The 23227-nt window shown below is 32.0% G+C and overlaps 1 protein-coding gene across 1 annotated transcript in view; it reads left to right on the top strand.

The window, feature by feature from the left end:
- Window positions 1-22932, top strand: part of LOC140441282 (venom allergen 5 2-like) — a 218236-nt gene extending 195304 nt beyond the window's left edge. The window contains exons 7-8 of the mRNA XM_072531899.1: window positions 65-159; window positions 22247-22932. Coding sequence (XP_072388000.1) covers window positions 65-159; window positions 22247-22320 — 169 coding nt within the window. The 3' untranslated portion in view covers window positions 22321-22932. The remainder of the gene's footprint in view (window positions 1-64; window positions 160-22246) is intronic.
- The last annotated feature ends 295 nt before the right edge of the window (window positions 22933-23227 follow it).

Below are 23227 nucleotides of genomic sequence, written 5' to 3'. Positions count from 1 at the left end.
CTTTTATAATCAAATTTTCTGGACGTGAGAATTGAACTGATAGATTTCTTTCGTTTTTTCCCAGGGGAAATGTGTTAGGGCAACCGCCCTACGCGAAAGGATACCCAAACTGCAATGAAAATGGATTAACCGATTCCACTAGATTCTCTGGACTGTGTGGTGAGTATATTTGCATTTTCAGATTTATTTGGTGTATATATAGATAGAAACAGACTCTCCAGCATTGGCGCAGAACGAATCCACTGTTTATTTTTTATCGCTACTCGGGTCGAGACTTGTTAGTGCATGAAAAAAGTTTGCAGTTTTGAATGCCGTTTATATAGGATAAATTGTCGGAAAATATGTATAATTGGATGGTTGAGATTGAAAAGTTTACTTTGTAAATACTCAAGGTTTTGATGAAAATAGGTAATAATTTTGTTATTATTTTATTCATTTATTTATTTATGTATTTAACAGAAAAAGCCCTTAGTGCATAAAAAAATATTTACAGTTAAATTAATACAACCTATAATAATTCAAAAAATACAAAATACCTATTATAAAAATATAAAATACACAGTTTAAAAACACACATGCAAATTAATGAGTGAAATGGAACAATTGGCAGTTAAATCGACTAAGAAAAGTCTAAATGCCTAGTAAGTACCTTAACTGAAAACCTCAATAAATCATGTGAAATCCAAAATTCGTTTCCACTACTACGAAGTCTAGTCAAAGGGCTATTGTACCCATAGTTTCTAGCATGAAATCTTCATGAAACAATGACCCGTCTCTTGAGCATAAATTTCCCACCCTTAGACAAAGCAATCCCAGAATATCAGAACAATCCGTTAGACCATCCAAAACATTATATAGAAATATGAGATTAGTCTTGACCCTTAACCTAAACAGTTGAGGAAGTTGTAAGATGTTGTTGAGATCTTCTTTTCTCAGAACAAACTCTCAAAAACCTTTTCTGTGCTGCTTCTAAAGACTCGACGTGGCACTGAAAATAAGATGACCAAACATTTAAGGCATAAGATAAGGATACTACGTACCAAAGTCAAATAAAAAATCCTATAGGCCATTACTGAAAATTTCCTTGAGGTCCTTGTCACAAATCTCAAGTGTAATGTACCTACCTACTCACATGTAAGATAATTAAAGTATCTATGTATTTCTATATAGTTTTTAGTCACCTGGTATATGTTATTTACAATTATGAAAAGTTCTCATGTATAATCACTAATAATTATTTGCTGTTAGAAATCAGAATCAATACTCTTCATAAATATTTTCCTATTTAGAATAAATAAGTTTCGCTAGTTTATTCACCTAATACTTCGTATCTATGGAATAATAATAATTTATTTCTCTTATTTCTTTGTTCGATAAGCTATCCGTATTTGCTATTTTAATATTAATATTTGAGTCCAATCTCTTGTACTCAAATCCATCCAGAAACATCGTTAAATAATTGTAGATAACAGAACTTATATATTCATAGTTTTAAGAAATAACAAGCAGAGTGTAATTTTCATCCTCTAATATAATAAATTTATACATGTCAATATATTCTGTTTAATTCCAAAACAAAGAGTTAGTCCGGAGAAGAAATAAACGCATAGTATTCCATAACAAAATTTGGTGTCAGAAGTGGGATAATAGACTATGCGACCAACAACAATATTCTACTTGTAAGTACATTCTATCTTAAATTCTGTCTCATATTTTAAAAATCTTGTAAACGTATGTCTACTTTATATCCTGATATAAGTAACTTATTTGACGAACAAATACCTTCTCCCGACTCAAATTCTCTTTCAAATTCTTCTACTTCTAATTCAAATAAAATGTCAGTATCAATTGAAATAGCTGAAAAACTTCTCATTCGATTTGATGGTACAAAATCAAAATTATACGAATTCATAGACAATTGTGATAAAGCATACAATTTAGTAAATCCGCAATCCAAACCCATCTTATTAGCCATTATAGAAACTAAATTAACCGATAAAGCTAGGGCCATAACTAGAAACAGAACATTTGACGAATGGAAAGATTTAAAAGACTTCTTATTAGATGCTTATTCTGAACGCCGAACTGAAGGTCAGTGGCAATTGGAATTACATTCCTTACGTCAGATGCCCAGTGAAAATGTAATGTCATTTGCAAATAAAGTTGAAAATTGCTATATAAAATTAATAAATACACTTGATCCAGACTTATCTCCAGATGCAAGAAATGCATGTACTAAACTCTTAAAAACTCAAGCACTAAATGTCTTTATTAGAGGATTAAACAAAGACCTCTCTATTTTAATCAAAGCCCGAAATCCAGATTCCTTAGAAAGAGCTGTTGCTATAGCAATTGCCGAAGAACAAGAACAGTTATCAAGACAAGAAATTTTCAGACCATTCTGTAATATTTGCAAACGAAATAACCATTCCTCAAATAACTGTCGATATAAAAACAATTCAGATAGAAATGTTAGACATCTTCAAAATTCTAGTTTTCAAAACCCAAAATATCCTAATTCAAATCTTCAAAGGTCAAATTCTCAAAATCAAAATTATAAACCTTCAAATTCAAATTCCAATTCTGATTTTCCTCCAAACTTAAGAAAAGAAAATACCAACACTTCCCAACGTTTTTGCAGATACTGCAAAAAACCAGGTCACGTTATAGAAGAATGTAGAAAACGCGAATTTAACAATAAAAACAAAAATCCAACAAATTCTTTAAACTTCCAGAATCCTCGACAACCAACGGTCGATTCTCGAGGAGTTCGTTCAGTTCAGGCCGTATCACAACCATCAACTTCTCAGTCACTTCCTATGTAGATTTACCCTTAGTAAATAATTCTAATCCATCCTCTTGCAAGTTTCTAATCGATACAGGCGCAGATATTTCTTTAATTAAATATTCAAAAATACTAAACATTCCAAAAATTTATTCTAAGTCTATTACTCTACGAGGCATTGATAAAAATGTCTTAAATCCAAATAAAACTATATGTAGTTGTAACGTAAATTTCAAGATAAAAGATTTTGTCCAAACTCATGTTTTCTATGTCGTAGAAGACGATTTTCCTCTTCATTTCGACGGTATATTAGGTAGCGATTTTTTTTGAAATAAATAAATGCCAAATTGATTATAAAGAAAATAAATTAAACTTTAAAAATTGTTCTATTTCAATCGAATATATAAAATCTCCATTAAACAATGACAATGACGAATTTCTGAGAGATCAAAATATCGAGACAAGTTCTAATATCGATGAAATATTTCCTTATGATGCTAAATCCATAGAGGATCATTCTTATTTAGAAACCAATGATATCCAAATAACCTTAAGTAGTGAAGAACTACTATCCAATCCAATTCAATCTAAATCTAACTCTAAATCCAAAGAAAATTCAAGTCCAAAATGTGTAAAATCCACTGAGATATGCACAAATAAAACTTGTAACTCTTCACGAAATCATAAATCAAAATCCTGTTCAGAAGAAAAATCCTGTTCAGACGATCTTATACTAAATCAAAACTCTAATTCTAACTCAAGAAGTAATAAAACTATTCTATCCGCAAGAACTGAAACAATTGTTCAAATTAAAGTAATAAATAATGAATTAAGCGAAGGATTATGTCCCGAACGCGAAATCTTTAAAGGTGTATTTTTATGTCCTAGTGTTGTTAAAGTAAAAAATGATTTCTTTTTAACCTCAATCGTAAACACTACTGAAACGGATGTTGAATTAAACGATATTCAAGTAGCAATAGAAAAAATTCCAAATTTACAAAACAATGCAAATATACGAAAAATGTCTTCTTATAAAGATAATACGAATTCTAACAGAATTGCTAAATTAAAAAATGCCTTGAGAACAGATCATTTAAATAGTGAAGAAAAATCATCTTTAATTTCTATTTGCAAGGAGTACAATCATATCTTTTATCTGGAAGGAGATCAACTTACCAGTACAAATGCCATAACTTGCAAAATTCCTTTAAATTCTAATGTACCTATTAGCACTAAATCATACAGGTATCCTGAAGTACACAAACATGAAGTCGAAACTCAAATAAAAGGTATGCTAGATCAAGGTATTATCGAAGAATCAACTTCGCCATGGAATTCGCCCCTTTGGGTTGTGCCAAAAAAGGCCGATGCTTCAGCAAAGAAGAAATGGCGAATTGTTATAGACTATCGACGACTAAATGATATTACTATAGGAGATTCATTTCCACTTCCGAATATAGTCGATATATTAGACCAATTGGGTCATTCAAAATATTTTTCAACAATAGATTTAACATCAGGATTTCACCAGATCAAAATGGATCCTGAGGATTCTCCAAAGACTGCTTTCTCAACTCCGTCTGGACATTATCAATATTCACGAATGCCATTTGGATTAAAAAATGCTCCCAGTATTTTTCAAAGGCTAATGAATACTGTCCTCTCAGGAATACAAAATTACAGATGTTTTGTCTATCTCGACGATATAGTCATTCATGCCGATACATTAGAAAATCATAATAAAAGATTAAAAGAAGTATTCGAAAAATTGTCTACATTCAACTTAAAAATACAACCAGATAAGTGCGAATTTTTTCGTCGCGAAGTAATGTATTTAGGACATTTAATAACTGAATTTGGTGTCAAACCGGACGAAAAAAAGGTATGTGCTGTTACAGATTTTCCTATACCCAGAACACAAAAAGATATTAAGAGCTTTTTGGGTCTCACTGGTTATTATAGACGCTTTATAAAAAATTTCAGTGCTTTAACACAACCTTTAACAAAACTGCTGAGGAAAAATGTTGAATTTAATTGGACAAGCATTCAACAACAGTCATTTGAGAACCTGAAATCAATACTTTGTTCAGAACCAATACTTCAGTATCCAGATTTTACCAAACCCTTTGTCTTAACAACAGATGCTAGTAATTATGCAATAGGGTCCATACTTTCTCAAGGTAAAGTACCAGATGATTTACCTATTGCTTATGCTAGTCGTACCTTGAACAAAGCGGAATCAAACTATAGCACAACAGAAAAAGAATTACTTGCAATTGTATGGAGTGTTAAACACTTTAGACCATATTTGTACGGAAATAAATTTTTCATTTATACGGATCATAAACCACTCACATGGCTATTTAATGTAAAAGATCCCGGATCAAGACTCGTTAGGTGGAGATTAGCATTAGAAGAATATAGCTATGAAATTATTTATAAACCAGGTAAATTAAATCAAAATGCTGATTGTTTAAGTCGTCCTCCTTTAACCATATCTGAAACAAATATTTGCGAAGAAAACAAAAACCCGGCAACAATCACCTTACAAATAAACAAAATGAGTAAAGAAAATAATGACACTTATTCACAGTTCTTATCTAAATCCGAAACTATATTAATAACAAATGATAATATAAAAGAAACAAATGAAAAGATTACATCATTTTCACAAAATTTAGCATTGTTTGTTTCCGTAGATTTAAATTTTAATGAGATCGTTCAGAAACAAATAAATAAACAATTCAGTCATATAGAAAAATTGAAAGCCAAAAATCCAAGACTAAATGACATTATATATATTTCTGATCAAAATAAAAACTTTTATTACATATTTATAAAAAATAATTATTGGGACAATACCTCTTATGAAGATATATTTAATTCCCTAATAAAATTAAGAGACTGGTTATTAAACGATAAAATATTAAAAATTTGCCTACCCAGAATAACTTTTAGCTACGATAAATTAAGTTGGGGAAAAATTAGATCTATGATTAGATTTATTTTTAGAAAAACTGATATATCTATTATCATTTATCATGATATACTAACAAATCCTGAACCTGAGGAAATAACTACAATATTACAAGAGAATCACACTAGTCCTACGGCTGGACACTCTGGTTTTCATCGGACATACAATCGTATAAAAAAACATTTCAAATGGAATAATATGAAAAATGATATTAAAAACTTTATAAAAACCTGTGAATCTTGTCAGAAAAATAAACTCGTTAGAAAAAAATTCGTAAAGCCCATGGAGATAACAACAACAAGCTCAAATCCATTAGAAAAAATATTTTTAGATATAGTAGGTCCTTTACCTTTAACCGAGTCAGGTAATAAGTTCATATTAACATTACAAGATGACTTAACAAAATTTTCTCAAGCTTATGCAATTCCGAATCATGAAACCAAGACTATCGCTGAAAATCTGGTTCGTGGATTTATTTGCAAGTTTGGAAAACCCGATATAATAGTTACTGATCAAGGCCGAGATTTTACTTCCAAATTATTTTCTCAAATCGCCAAGCTTTTTAAAATCAGACATATAAATTGTACTGCTTATCATCCAGAATCAAATGCTGCATTAGAAAGGAGTCACGCTACTTTAGCAGACTACCTTAAACATTATATTAAAGCTGATCAATCCGATTGGGACGAATGGCTAGATTTTGCTATGTTTTCATATAATACAACTAATCATACTTCAACCAAATTCACACCATATGAACTAATATTTGGATATACACCTAATCTACCTAGCAGTATAATACGACCAGTAGAACTCAAATATACATATGAAGATTATTTAGATAATTTAACACTTAAGCTTAGAAAATCTCATGAGTTAGCAAAAACGAATCTATTAGAATCTAAAGTAGTCAGTAAAAAATATTATGACCAAAAGATTAATGACACCGTTTTCTTAGAAGGACAATTAGTATATCTCCAAAATGAGCAAACAAAGAAGGGTCAAACCAAAAAACTTACACAAAATTATAATGGACCTTATAAAATTCTAGAGATAAATTCTCCTGTCAATTGCACAATTTTAGTAAATAAAAAACCAATAAAAGTTCACATGAATAGATTGAAACATGCTTTTGTTTCAGGTATGCAATAATATGGCTGACAAATAGTGAACAAATTCACAAGAAATATACCAATACTCCTATCAACAAATCACCTGGAATCTATTACGAACACATAAAAAATGTTCAATTTATTGAAACTCATTGGAACATATTAAGTCATATTCCTTTACAACCTTTTACAGACAAATTAAATTTTGTAGATCTCACCTATCAAAAAACATTAAGACTGTGTCAAAACAAACCAGTTCTTATTGAATTACGATTATGCGATACTTCACTAAAACTCTTAGGACAAATCATACCTAGACTCTTTCAAGATGAACAAACTTTAAAAAACATAATTCTGCATGAACATTTTAGACCAAAACGCGCTCTATTTAATGCAATTGGATCTGTTTTCAGGACCTTATTCGGTACCTTAGACAGTGATGATGCTGAAAATTTCAATAATGCTATTAACAAAGCTGAAAGTAACGAAAATCATCTTCTTGATTTACTAAAACAACAAATTCATGTAGTAAAAGCCACGATTGCAAATTTTAATAACTCTATTACAAATCTAGACCGAAACAAAGTGATTTTTGATAAAAATTTTGAATCAATTACCAATTACACAGATAAAATGAATAATAAATATTTTAATTTAGATTTAAAACAAAAAATTGAAGAACATTTTACCTTACTAACTTTCTTTATAACAGAATTACAACAAGAATATTCTACTTTAATAAACGTTATTCTATTTGCAAGAAATAATAACCTTCATCCTTCTGTTATAACACCTGAGCAACTAATTCAAGAATTATCTAAAACGGTAACGCATTTACCTAGTACATCGACTTATCCATTTCCATTGACTATCGATTATGCTCATAAATATTTCGATATCATTTTACTTAAATATATATATTTTGATAACAAGATTTTAATTACGGTTAGTATACCTTTGGTTAGTAATACTCCTTATTCTCTTTTTAAACTAATATCTCTTCCTATAATTCATCCAACATTAAAGAGACTTACCTTTATTCTTCCATCTGTCAAATATCTTGTTCTTTCAGAAAATAGAAACATTTATGTTACTATTGATACATTAGAAGACTGTTATTCATTAGATGAAGAAAACTTATTTGCAAAAATCCTGATACTTTCCGATTTACACACACTAATCCAATTTGTGAAACTGAATTGTTAACTTCAATAACAAACATACCATCTAGTTGCGATACTCGTATAATTCAAACAGAATATGAAATTTGGCATAAATTAAACAAACCAAATTCTTGGATATATGTTTTACCCAAACCAACAGATTTAACTTTAAGCTGTCAGACTAGTACGCCAATATCTATTGTTCTTTCAAACACAGGTATTTTTTCTACTTCGAATAATTGCAAAACTTACACCGGATCAACTATTTTGATATCTGTCTCAAATCCAAAAGAAAGTAATTTTCAGTCTATCATTCCAGATTTATCCCTTCCAGAAGTCTGTTGTGATGATATTAAGATAAATAATGAATCCAAATTACACCTTGTTCCCTTACAATTAAATAATCTCGATCGAGATGCATTAAATTTAGCAAGCCATAAACTAGATAATTTAGAGAAAATGACCTCAGAAACAAATATTAATTTTTCAGACACAATAAAAAATAGTTCTTATTTCACTTATGCAATCTTATTTTTGATAAAATGTATGTTACTTTATATTTTATACAGGATAATTAAATATTTTTACCGACGATTTCGTAGAAATCCGTCACATAGTTGTCAACAAATTACAAATTGTTTAACACTAAATATATGTCAAAGTAAACGAAAACATGTACATGAGACAGATTTAAGTATAGATTGTAAACATAATAAAGACAATAATTATAGTGAATCCAAAAAGTGTGAAGAGACTAGTTTCACAGAGACTACACCGATAAGACGAAGTGAAAGACTATCGAGACTAAAAGAAACTATTTAAATGTGTTAAAATAAAATAATAATGTATACAAATGTTTTATACCATTTAAATGAAAATTCATTTTACAATTATTTTCATTCTTACAAAAGGAGGTGTAATGTACCTACCTACTCACATGTAAGATAATTAAAGTATCTATGTATTTCTATATAGTTTTTAGTCACCTGGTATATGTTATTTACAATTATGAAAAGTTCTCATGTATAATCACTAATAATTATTTGCTGTTAGAAATCAGAATCAATACTCTTCATAAATATTTTCCTATTTAGAATAAATAAGTTTCGCTAGTTTATTCACCTAATACTTCGTATCTATGGAATAATAATAATTTATTTCTCTTATTTCTTTGTTCGATAAGCTATCCGTATTTGCTATTTTAATATTAATATTTGAGTCCAATCTCTTGTACTCAAATCCATCCAGAAACATCGTTAAATAATTGTAGATAACAGAACTTATATATTCATAGTTTTAAGAAATAACAAGCAGAGTGTAATTTTCATCCTCTAATATAATAAATTTATACATGTCAATATATTCTGTTTAATTCCAAAACAAAGAGTTAGTCCGGAGAAGAAATAAACGCATAGTATTCCATAACACAAGCTACTCAGAGCCCGACCTGTAATATCTCTTATTTGTGCAACAAATGTTAATTATGGGTCAAATATAACACCAAGATCTTGAATTTCACTCACTGTACTTAAAATATTTGAATGTATCTGATAATTAAACTCAATGCATAGTCATGCATTGAGCAGAAAAGATTATATTAAAATTCAACGATAATGCATTAGAAGCAGACCATCGATATAATGAGTTTAAATCTTCCTGAAGGTTAAAACAATCGTCTAGACTGGTTATCTCCATATAAAGTTTAAGATCATCAGCAAAGAGTAAGAATTTGGCCTTCTTAAGTATTATAAATATATCATGAATGAATAGGTTAAACGGTAAAGGTCCCAGATGAGACCCTTGATAGACACCAGGGAACACAGATATAGCAGATGAAACAAAAGACTTTATTTTCACATATTGAACCCATTTACTCAGATATCTAGCAACCCATTTAAGTAAGAAGAATGGAAGTCCATACAGCTGAAGTTTATGGACCAACGACAGAGATAAGATCTAATTACTATTTTAATGGGAATAAGCCACAATTGAAGGTTAAAATAAGTTTATTGACATTTGAATCTCCACTTCCGAATTCGTTCTTAAAATACAAACATTAATGTAAAACGTCAATAAACTTATTTTAATCATCAATTGTGGCTTATTCCCATTAAAATAGTAATCACTTTAAAATGACACACGAAAATAGCTTCAGAACAATAGATAAGGTCTAGATAAGAGAAGGGAGTGTTCCAAAAATGTCGTCAGAATTACACGTCAGCGGCCACCCCACTTTCGGAGTACGTTACGTGCTACAGTCAACTGTGCACAAGTAGGAGAGGGTGGTTTTAGTCGGTAGGCAAGATAAGAGATACCTGAATCTTTGGCACTTTGATCAAATCAACAAGTTAAAGATTCCTTTTATGAAGAGTTATCAAATATTTGTGATAAAATAAAAAGTCATCAAGAAATAATACTATTAGGAGACCTAAATGCCAGCGTAGGTCCTCAAATAGATGATGACGTGGTGGGACGGCATGGAGAAATATTTAAAAATAGTTCAGGAAATAGCTTAATTGAGTTCTGTCAACTTTTTGGTTTAAAAATAATCAATACCCAATTCCAACACAAAGATATTTATAAATACACTTAGAAACGACCTTCACTTCAACAAAAGTGTATCATAGACTATATTTTATAATAATGAGACAGAAATCAAAATTTAAGTGCCAAGACTGCAGTTAAAACAAAGGGATCTAACTGTGGGGCAGATCACTACTTTCTTTTAGTTAATCTTTTGTGCCCCTTTAAACAATACTACAAATAGAAACAGAACACCGAAAGTGAGGGAAACAATAATACACAGTACAAAACGGAGAGATATAAATTGCACCTTTTATTCCAACCAAGTATTAAACATCTTTTTTAATCTAGATTAGAAAAGGAACTAAATGAAATGGAAAGAAATATAGATGTAGAAGAAGAATACAACAACCTCAAAACCATAATAAAAAAAACTGCTTATGAAGTGTTAGGAACAGAGAACAACGACAAAAAACACCACGAACCACCATGGATGACAGAAAACGTAAAAGAAATGATACAAGAAAAAAACAAAATATATAAGAAATCGCTAACAAATAAAACATCTAGCAATAGAGTAACATATCAAAGTAAAAACGGAGAAGTACACAATCTAATAAAAGAAGCAAAAAACAATTTCTGGGGTCAAAAATGTGTCTAAGTTGAGAATTTAATTGATGGTTCTCAGACTACGGAAGCATGGAGAAGTATCACTAATCTAAAGAAAAATACCCATAACTCCTTAAGCAACTTAATTCCTATAAAATAGTGGGAAAATCATTAAAAAAAATTACTTCGAGAGTCTAGATTGGAGTATATGGGAGAGGAATACAGTGTGGAAAGACAAACAAATAGTAACATTAATACTACTACCAACGAGGTCCGTACTGCGTTGATTAAAATGAAAAACGGGCGATCTTCAGGACCTGGCAATATATCTGTAGAGTTGCTTAAAGCAGGAGGTCCACTCCTAATAGAACGAATAACTTTTCTAATGAATCAATGCTGCGAACAAATGAAAGTACCATCTGAATGGAAAACCGCTCACCAAGTGTCCATCTTTAAAAAGGGTAATCGAAATGATCCTAACTGCTATAGAGGATTAAGTGTCCTACCTACTTTCGGGAAATTGTTTGGAAAGATTTTTTTTTTGGCATAGGCATTTGCCATTCAGCCAGTCACAACCTTTTTAAGTTCTTCTTCCCAAATGAAAGAAAAGAAAATAATTATCACAATATATTTATTATTGGTTATATGGTTATCCATGGAACAAACATGGTTACTCGATTCTCGTCTAGGGACCCATCAAGACATTTAATTAAAACACAAACTAGACAGGGTCACGGATAGTAGGTTTAAAACAAATGGGATAAAACAAAGGTTACTATTTTTTGACTGAACTTACAAATTAAGGTTACTTTTCGAAATAAATTCTGTTAAGTAGTTATATACATTTTTGTTATTTAATGCCAAAAGGTAACAAATGTCATAGGGTGGAAGGATTTTATGTTTGATTAAATTTTTTATTAAGTCGTCAGTTTATTGTATATATTTTGTACATTCAAAGAAAATGTGGTTTAAATCTACCTCTTTTTGACAAACTTCGTATAAATTGGAATTTACAATTTTAAGTTTTGCAAGATGAGCTGGATAACATGCGTGTCCTGATTCCATTCTGATAATAGATGTAATGTATCTACGTAGAACAGAGTAATTTTTGAACCAAAATTCACTCGGGATTGAGGGTTGTATGAGTGCATATTGTGATTTAGGGTGTTGACTGTATTCATGATATTCTTGTTTACCATATTCTTGATTGTTACAAATAAATCTGGGATGCAGAGCTTATAATCTGTTTTCGCACCAGAGTCAATGGTTTTCTTAGCTAATATATCTACATACTCATTATGCTCAAGCCCTATGTGAGCTTTAATCCACAAAAATCTAACTGTTCTTTGTTCCTGATGTAATTCAAATTTTTTTTTTTTTTTTATTAGAAGGATGTAAAGATTTATGCTTTTTTTAGGAAAAGATATAGTCTCAATGGCTATAAGAACCGACAGAGAATCAGATGCAATTATTGCTGAGTTGTCATTGGAATTCTTAAAATACTTTAGTGCTTCATATATTGCTATAGCTTCAGCAGTAAAAATTGAAAAATTATGATCCAGAGTAAACATGTTTTCTATACTTTTTAAAGGAATATAAAAAGCGCATCCAGTGCCAAGAGAAGACTTTAATGCGTCTGTATAAATAACTATTGATGCTAGCCAGTTTTCTAATAAATTCCTTAAAATATTGCAGCTGATTGCAGTATTTACGTGGTACCTTGGTTTAATTACCGTAATAGTTTGCAAAAAAGCATAAAATTCTTCAAAGTTTGGTTGGTGTTATTGCAATTTGAGAGATTTCTAAAAGCGTCACAAAGTGGAGGAGAATTTTGTGAATCCAATATTTATTTGTTAAATATATGTATATGTATATATATATATATATATATATATATATATATATATATATATATATATAATCTTTGGCACTGCTATCTTTAGTACTTTAAATTAAACTAAAATCCAAATTTTGGGGACTCAAAATGGAAGTAGCATAAAAAAATTTCGAACGAATTTATCTTCAGGCAAATTCTGGGTGCGCCACTGCCACCAGGTAAAAGAACCAGAGCTAAACTAAGATGAAGACAACAGGCGGAAGACGACTTAAGGAGTATGAAAATTAAAAATATAGAAAGCACAATCAAATAGAGAGAAGAATGGAGAAAAGTAGTGGAAACAGCAAAGTCACACCAGAAGCTGTAAAACCAAACCCAGAATGGAAAGGTTCTTCAATTGCAAATAGCTTTAGCTTTGTATCTATATATATATATATATATATATATATATATATATATATATATATATTTACTTTATCTTATTTGCTTTCTATTAAGACATAATCTATTTGATTTTTTACTTTTCTATCTGGGAAAGTCCACGTTATCTTATGAATGTCTTTGTGATCAAAACGTGTGCTAACTATTTTCATTTTGTACTCTGTAGCAAATTAACGTTTTCCAATTGCCATTTGATTGTTTATGAAAAGTACGTCACAATGTTATTCTTCCATATATTTCCTCTTTTTTGACTTTCGCATTCATGTCTCCAATGATTATTTTTATATCGCATTTCTGTATATTTCCTATTAGGGTACTTAGAAACCGGAAATTGAATGACGTTTCAACAGAAAAGTGTGAATATAAAAATATGAAATGCAATTAATTGGTTATACTTCATTTTTGTAGGGAGGGCGGTGCCCTGTAAGTCCCCTCGCAAGCTATCACTGACTGAATTTTAAACTAAACTCCGAAGTAACATCGACCACAATGGGAATTAAAGCTTTTAAAAAATGAAATGAATTCACGAACCACTCCGACTAATTTAAATATTGCGGTTTATAATAAATTACCGTATTTAATGGCTAAAATGATAGATTGTGTAATAATTTAAAATTATTTCATGACGGAGATTGCCATCGATAACTACAAATATTGCTGTTTTAATTAAATCTCAACATCATCAGCATTTAACAGGTTAACAACGATCATCATCGTTAACCAGCATGAGAATCACTCATTGGATTTGATAAAAAAAGCTGTAACAATATTTAAATTAAAATATATTTTGACATTATCGATGACCTTAAAATAAATACTATTTTGCTTTTTCTGGCATTTTTATATATTAAAAAGCATCGTTATAAAAACTTTTCATATAATATTTGACAATTTTTTGATTTACTTGATAGAAAAAAGATTATTTTATTAAAAATTACTAAAATAAAATTTACTTACTTACTTAATAATTTTTTACTTCATAGCGACAACGAAGTAAAAAATCATTTTTCTGTAATAATGTTTATTAACAATTGTTGTATTAATTTACTAATTCTTTTTTTTTAATAATAATCTATTTTAATTACTCAACCTCTATGTCTCTTCTGAGACCTCATATCGCCTGCCATTTGTCATCGTTTTGCCAACCAACATCACTTAACCCTTACACTCCCGAAACAATGTAAGTTGACATATAAAGTTGTTCAGTCTATTTTTCAATTTATATGGGAACAAAGAGATATACCATTTTTTTTCAGAATTTTGCTATGTCACTTTGACAGATTTTATTGATACTCATGATTGTGTTTCCCAGGAGTATATGCATGACATGCACAATTGTGTTACTGACACATTTGTGAGTATTGGGAGTGTATGACTACTTCCCCTAGAAAACAAAACAAATAAATTACAACATTTTACAACCTTTATTAGTAATATTAAGTACACACATGGTCATTTATTGCAAATGTTAATAACTAGTATATTTTTAACACATTATTTGTTGTGAAAGTTAAAAAAAACAATTTTGATTTTTGCTCATACAGAGATAAACTTTACATTTGCTGCATGAAACTCTTGACATACTCTTACAGGATTCCAATCTGCAACATAAAGGATTTTTTAGATCTTCCAAGACAGGCCAGTGATTAAAACCATCATATCTTTTGTCAGTGCAAGGTAAAGATGACTGTCTCATTTTCTTTGGACGAGGGTCTTCATGTTCATCTTCTGTGTCCCCGTTTTCTGTATTTGGACTTTTCGTTCCACATAACAACTAATCTGCTAGTTCTAAGCGAAAGGATAATAAATCTTTTTTATCTTTTGATTTGTATTTGTTACTTCGGCAGTCGCGACGGTATTCCATCCAACTGTTAACAATAGCTAAATCAAATGTAGGATTACCTTCAATGTCCATTGGCTAGTTTTGAAGAAAGTTCTATAACACTCCATCATCTGATCGCAGATATTAACTCCACCCATCTTTTCGTTGTAAATGTTTAATTACGTTTGGACATGGAACGTCTACACGACTAGCACTAGCTTTATCCCATCGTTTGACTAAATGTGTGGGTTCTTGGCCAAAAGCCGTAGATGCCATTGAAACGGATTTATTATCTTTCCATTTAGTGATTTCTTCTGATCACTGCTAACAACCTGCTCAGAATCGCCTCTTTTCATCTGATTATCTGTTTTAAATGTAAATCCTTAAAACGATTGTTCATAATAGTTCCTGTGCCATGTATTTGTAGCTCAGACAATTTAAGCAACAAATATATAAGAATGACTGACGGTCCGAGTTCCAGTGCTTTATTTCTTAAATTGGTACTTGTTCCTTGATATATTTCAAAATCTAGGACAGTACCATCACTTTTTGATAAAACCAAATTTTTTAAACCCACAGGTCTTGGTTTATTTTTTACATATTTCCGAACAGCACGTCGACCAAGAAACAGAATCATCTGTTCGTCTATTGAGAATACAGCTTCAGATTCTCTCTTTAATTCCCGACATCGGCTTTTGACTAAATCGATCACTGGCTGTACTCTCCACAGACGATTATTTTTTTAATTTCTTCTGTTACCATGCATACATCCACAATATGAAGATTGACTTTCAAGAGGTACAACCTATCTCTTGGAATTGCATCCGCAATTACAGTAAGTTCAAAGCGACTGCTTCAATATAAATGAATTCGAGGGAATTTTAAACAACTCATCACTGCATGGATCCCAAAAAATTTTTTTATTTCTTCAGGAGTTACTTTGGGTTCAAGTTTCCTTCCGTGTTTTTGTAAATGAAATTGTGTAGTACGTTCTGCATACAGTTAAAAAAATGAGTTTCCTAAATACTTTTCAAAGTAACACCATGATGTTAAAACTTCAGTGGGATCTGGAAGTATTGTTTCGGGTATATTTTCATTTTTAAATGGATTAGTTCTACCCCAATTTAGCATTAATGATTTTTGGAGATTTTGTACAGTACTGGGAACTGCGGAATCATTTTCGTCTCCACTTTCATCAGATTTATCACTTTCTTTAATCTCATCATCTTGTACAGACAAATTCTCCTCTTCAGACGGTACCAAATCGTCATCGTCATCTCCGAGTTCAATTTTTAAATCGGAATCAATTTCATCCAGCAGTTCGTAGATTTCATCTGGATGAGCAGCCAGTATTGCCATGTCAACTTTTCTAGTTGTTCCTGAAAAAGAAACCCTTGTTACCAGTTTGGTTCACTGAATCATTATTAATTTTTTTTTGCATTGTTACACCATTTACTCCCGGCCCACATAAACGTGAAACACTTCAGAACTTACATTGACACCGTTCACTCCTAGCCCTCACAAACGTGTTGTTCTTCAAAACACGTTTGTGGATTTGTAACCTCAAATTAGTATTGAATGATTTTGTCTAAATAGGTAAACATACACAATTTGTGACGACTATCCACCAAAATAAATATTTTAAAACAAATAAAAATGTGTACTTACGTCTAGAAGCCATATTAACACACTTGACAAAAAGTCGTTAACATTCACTGAACAATATCATACGGATCTAAGCAAATTTTCGGTAATCTCCCGCGACAATATGAAAAACACATGCACTCACTATCTTGTCTTAGAGGGGCAACTGGTGCAAAATGATATTTTAAACCCAATGTCACTTATAAATAAGACGCTCACAATTGTGAGTGTATGGAGCGTAAGGGTTAAAGTGATGCAATTGATCACAGGACTTTACATTAATGAGCTATTTAGTCTCATGACACAAACTATCTTAATTTGTTTTTTAAACTACCCTTTAGTCTTCTTTAGTCTAAAAAAATTATTATAAATACGTTTATGTTTATCGAAATTTGTAATGAAAACTGAAACATCCAAAAGAAAAGTAGACATATTTTACCCATGTTCGGTGCATTTGCTCATCAATGGATCAGTCGTAGATTGCGAATATAAATTGGACCACATAGGCAACGATCTATTAGATTGTATTTGTGAGTATCTGCATTTAGAACAAAAGTGTTAATGGGGCTGAGGTACTTAGATGAATATCGACAAAAACAATGGTTGGATGAAAATAAGCTAATCCATTCTCAGGTGATGAACACAAGTTTGATGCATTTCTATTTTAGAGTTAAAATATATCTGCCCAATCCATTTAAAGTTTCTGACGATGAGGCGAAGTACCAAATATTTATGCAGCTTAGACTAGATTTAGTAAGTGGTAAACTAGGATGTAAGTCCTGCGATGCAGTTATGTTGATTGCGTTAATCTTATTTTTCCAATTGCTAAAAAATAAAAATCTTTCTGAATATGAGTCACTTCGACCAATTAGATTAGATATAATTGTAACTGTTACTGATATTTTCACTAAAATCGATAGAAATGAGTGCTATTGAATTATACTAAAGAATTTAGTAAAATCAAACATGAATTATAACTACCTACCAATCGTCTTATCTTCCAAGTTCGCACTACGTATTAGTTATGAGGATCTTGTTTAGGCTTCCGCCTCTTTATAGTATGGCTGTTCCCATTTTTTTCTTGTGTGTTAGGTAAAAATAAAGGTTAGGAAGGTGGAGGTTAGTCATTTTACATTATATGGACTGCTCAGAGAACCGTCTCTTGGGATTCGGCTTCTTTGCAGCTATGCAGTTTGTTTCCTGTGATATTTAAAGGGCTGATCTGCTAGAATGTTAAAGTACTCATCAGGAGTTAGGGAGCTTAGCTGAGAGGAATGAAACTTTTAGTTTTGGTAAGTCTAGTGAATGCTTTCTCTCGGCGGTGGCGAGCATCCTAATAAGCTCTTTAGCTCGGATGTTTGAGCCTTCGATGCTTCTAGGACGTATTTTTGACCGAGAGTCTAGATCCCACTATGAATTATTGGGATGTTGGTCAGTTGATAGATGTATGCCTCAGAGTTTTCCTTTTATTAGCCATAATGTGTTTATGTGGCGTTGTTTAGCACGAAATAGATAGGCGCTTTTTACTCGACAATGAAACGTTCATTTAATACATGTGAAGGAGAGTCTGGCGATAAGTGCTCCTCTAAGTAATCGTCAATATGTATACCAACCTGGTAAATCTACGATCTCAGCGTTGGATGATCTAAATAGGCTCATCTTAAAGTCAACAGAAGACAACTTTGGTTAAACTAAGGAATAAACGAGACACACCCGCGATAATATGCAGACAGATAAGGACATCCCTGGATAATACGATAGTAATATCTACTATTGGTAAAGCAACCATCAAAGTAAGAGCAAGTGAAGGTTGTTCACAAATAAAGAGTTCTGTCACCTTTACTTTGGACAACCTTGGTAGAAGATCTTGTCAAAAATCTGTCCACAAAAGACTTTTACTATCTAGGATACGCTGAATATATGGCAATTGTCATCAGGGGCAAATTCGCCCAGGTTGTATCTGGGAGAATGCAAGTAGCCCTAAATATAGTTAATAACTGGTGTAAATTAAGTAGATAAAATAACTGATGCTGGGAGGAACAGAGATTCCATTTTTGAAAGAAACAAAACATCTAGGAGTATATTTTGATCATAGGTTTACATACCACACAGAAAGCTACTATGTCCTTGGGCAAATGTAGAAGGATGTGTGGTAAAAATTGGAGAATTAACCCCAAAATGACCCCTTGGTTAAACACAAGGGTTATTAGATCAATCATAACCTCTAGGTTTATGAAGTGGTGGACAAAGACAGAAACTGGAAGCAATAAGGCTGCAAAGTAATACACAAAGGCTAGTATGTCTGTGTATTACGGTGGCCATAAAAGCAACTCCTACAGCGGTGTTGGAATTTCTGCTGAATCTTCCACCACTTCATATCTTTATACAGGGCGAAGCCAGATCTGTGATGAACAGATTAATACATAGGTAGCAACACATAAGCCAGGCACATGGTGCTGACAATAGAAAGCTAATCGAGGAGCTAAAAGCAGATATCGTAATGGAGCAACCCATCGATGCAACTGCTACGAGATATAGCTTTGATAATAGATTTAAAATTATTATCTAGGCAGGGAACACTGGAAGAAAGGTGTACCTATAGGTTTATGAAGTGGTGGACAAAGACAGAAAGTGGAAGCAATAAGGCTGCAAAGTAATACACAAAGGCTAGTATGTATCTTCCACCACTTCATATCTTTACACAGGGCGAAGCCAGATCTGTGATGCACAGATTAATACATAGGTAGCAACACATAAGCTAGGCACATGGTGCTGGCAATAGAAAGCTAATCGAGGAGCTAAAAGCAGATATCGTAATGGAGCAATCCATCGATGCAACTGCTACGAGATATAGCTTTAACAATAAATTCAAAATTATTATCTAGGCAGGGAACACTTGAAGGAAGGTGTACCCATACAACCAAAAGCTACCTGGTATATTGATGACTCAAAAACATTTTAGGGTGTAGGAGCCGGTTTAGTAGTAACAAAGCAAGAGATATATTTCCCTTTAAGTTAACCCATTAGTCCATGGTAGAAACAAAAGGCAGAAAAGAAAACATCGTTTAATTTCCATCTTCACAGATAGCTAGGCAGCGCTTAAGGCACTCAATTCTGTAGAGGACAATTCTAAGTTACTATAGGATTGTGTGGGTACCCTAAATAAACAAGGAGACCACAGCAAGGTTACGATGGCCTGGGTACCAGGGCACGAGGGTCATAAGGGCAATAAAAGGCTCATTAATGCCACTCATTGGACCGGAACCCTTTTGCGGCGTTGCAAACGCAGTTACAAGAACAGCTACCAAAAAGTTTGTAGGAAACTAATCACCGGAATGGTGGAGGATTTCATCAGGACAAAGACAGGCGAAAGACTTCTATATAGAACATTCACCAAAAATTACAGCACACCTAATAACCAAAGACAGGAAAACAGTAAAAGCCCTAGTAGGTCTGTTAACAGAGCACTGTAAGCTGAATAGGTAGTTGAAGCTGATGGAATTGGCAGATGATAATCTATACAAATTTTGTCAGTTAGAGAAAAAGAAATAGAAGAGCAGATTTTGTGTCAGTATGGCAACCTGGCAAGTATACGGTTCTTTACATTAGGTAGGAAAAAGCCACCGACAAAGAGCTACAGGGAAGGTTAAGTCTCGAAGCTATTAGACCTTTTAAAAATGGTCAATGGTCAGGCTAGAGATAGTAATCTGTAAAGATTTGAACACCACAGTAGATTTGAAAAGGTCGCAGTAGAATAGGCCAAATGCCATCTCATTGAATCTATCTATCTACCTCTTAATGCTTCTAGAAAATTAAACTTTCTTCTCATTTTGTTAAAGGTGTTTTTAATAACCATGTTCCAGTTAAGCATCTTAGAAAAATATGGAGTCTTTCTCCATAAAGTAGCCTTTGGTTTTCTCCTTGTGTGTTTAAACATTACCTGAGTTTTCTTCTTCTTCTTCATGTGCCTTGTCCGTTCCGAACGTTGGCAATCAACATGGCTATTCTGACTTTGTTTACGGCAGATCTGAATAGTTCAGCAGATGACAATCCGAACCATTGCCGCAAGTTTTGGAGCCACGAATGTCTTCTCCTCCCTGGACCCCTTCTGCTGTCTATTTTCCCTTGAACGATCATCGATCACATGGGTTTTAGTGGAGTTTATTATGACTTTCCATTGATTGCATCATCTCACAAGTGAGTCAGGTTGCATTTGAGTTTTATCAAATACGGATGCCATCCGCATAGAGCGATAAGGTGTTCCTGCGGAGAACAGAGCAGTGGCATCAACATACAGGTGCATATTGTCGGATTGGTTATTGGGCTGCGAAGGGTTGCTGTTGTATAGAATTGGGTACTGTTAGACTCCTTTTTGGATGGGAATATATTATTCTTAGAAACCAGACAATCCAGCTTGATGGAATTTTTTGGTTAGGTCTGAGTGCCAGATCTGATCGAAAGCCGTTCGAATACAAAGGAAGATGTGGATTGCGGGCCTGTGATGTTTATTAATGGCTTAAAATATGATAATTGCTGCCTCAACCAAAGTGTTGTGCGAATTAACCATCTCTGAATCCGAATTGGAAATTTTTGATGATGTGGTATTTGATGTAATATTGTCTAAAGTGTTAAAAGACAAAATGGGATGTAGAATTCTGTGCTGGTGGAGATTTCCCTGATTTGAGAATCATGATTGTGCTGGCTATTTTGCAGAAAGTAAGGAACTATCCCAGCAGACGCCATGAGTTATTCATTTTAACCTTCTCCCAGAAGGTTTTTAAGGCATCTTTTGTGAATCCCATTAAGTCCACGGGCCGTGTCTATATAGCTGCCTGACAGTGTTCCCGTCTACTCGAGCAACTAGTAGGTGATAGTTAACAAATATATAGGAGAACGGATAGTAGAGTGTATGTTGATAGATATTAAGGTGTTCCGGGGTCTGCAAAGTATTTACAATTCAATTTAAGTCCTATCTATCCTACTGTATCAGTTCTCTACGATACATCGCTCAAGCCTTTCGACATTTCTTTACTTTCTTTTTTCAGTGCTATTAAAATGTTTTGTGTTTTTTTGGTGGAATTTTAAATATTCCTCGATCTATATATTTATATACTCCTAGTCGCTTAAAATGCTCTGAGCATAATCCTGGGGATATGGCGTAAATTTAATTTAGATCTAAATTTTACTGTTTTAAAATATTATTCCAAAAGATATAGAATGTTTTAAAACCGATATTATGTATAAGAATATTTATTTTTTTATTTCTCAAACGCATAAAGATTTTACTTTTAATATAGTGTTTTTCTTGCTAATCTTTTTTTATTTGTTTTCAGATAAACCTTCGCAATCCTCAACTCATACCGACACGTACTACTTTAGTGTTAGTAACTATCTTGGAGGAAGATAAAAGAAAAGCTCAAGTTGAATGAATATTTTATTATACTTGAAACCCGCTGGAGGATGCCATCCAGTTTTATGAATATCTTATCAAAAAGAAAATTTAGTTTTGAGGATGTTGAAAATTATTTTTATTAGAAAGACTTACAGAACTCGTACAGTATTTTTAATTTAGTGGTAACAACAGTCGTTTTATACTTAATGGGTGATTCCATCTTCGCTCATAGTTGTTAAAAAATATATACATACATAAATTTTACTTTCATAAAAATAAAATTGGCAATACACGTGATTTTCATTTATGTTCCAGATGATGAAAGATATATTTTTGAAGCTATTTTATTTGATGAATTATAACTATTGATATACAATCTTATTGATGAGGTTCTGTAACTATTTTGTTGTGGCATTTTTAAGTTAAATACTGTATTTATACAGAATGTTTTACGACGTGCTTACAATATCCATATATCGGAAACTACTTACACGATATTTAAAAAAAAATATGTGTATGCCAATTACAAGTTATGACGAACTTAATATTTTAACATTTATGCTGTTTGGAAAAGTGTTCAAGATTTATTTAAATATTCTATTATTACTATTTAAAATATGACCTTATTTAGTTATACCTCTTTAATTTATTAAAATATATTAGCTTAGTATAAATATGGCTTTAGTTACACATCTTTTGAATTCTCACACTCAAATTGACTGATTTATTATTGTCAAGTTCTGAGAATTCACTTGTATGAAAACAACATGTTTTTGGGAAACTATTTATCAACCCAGAACACTTCAGATTCGTTAAGGAAACATACACCTAAGAACAAAGGAACCACCCTAGTTGACTTTCCTACATACGTATTTCTTCCGTATGTACGGGCACTCTAAACCAACTCGTCGTCGCAAACATA

Source organism: Diabrotica undecimpunctata, chromosome 5 (genome assembly GCF_040954645.1).
Source record: "Diabrotica undecimpunctata isolate CICGRU chromosome 5, icDiaUnde3, whole genome shotgun sequence".
Taxonomy (NCBI): domain Eukaryota; kingdom Metazoa; phylum Arthropoda; class Insecta; order Coleoptera; family Chrysomelidae; genus Diabrotica; species Diabrotica undecimpunctata.
The sequence above is the reverse complement of the archived record's forward strand: the minus strand, read 5'-3'. Positions and strand labels throughout refer to the sequence as shown.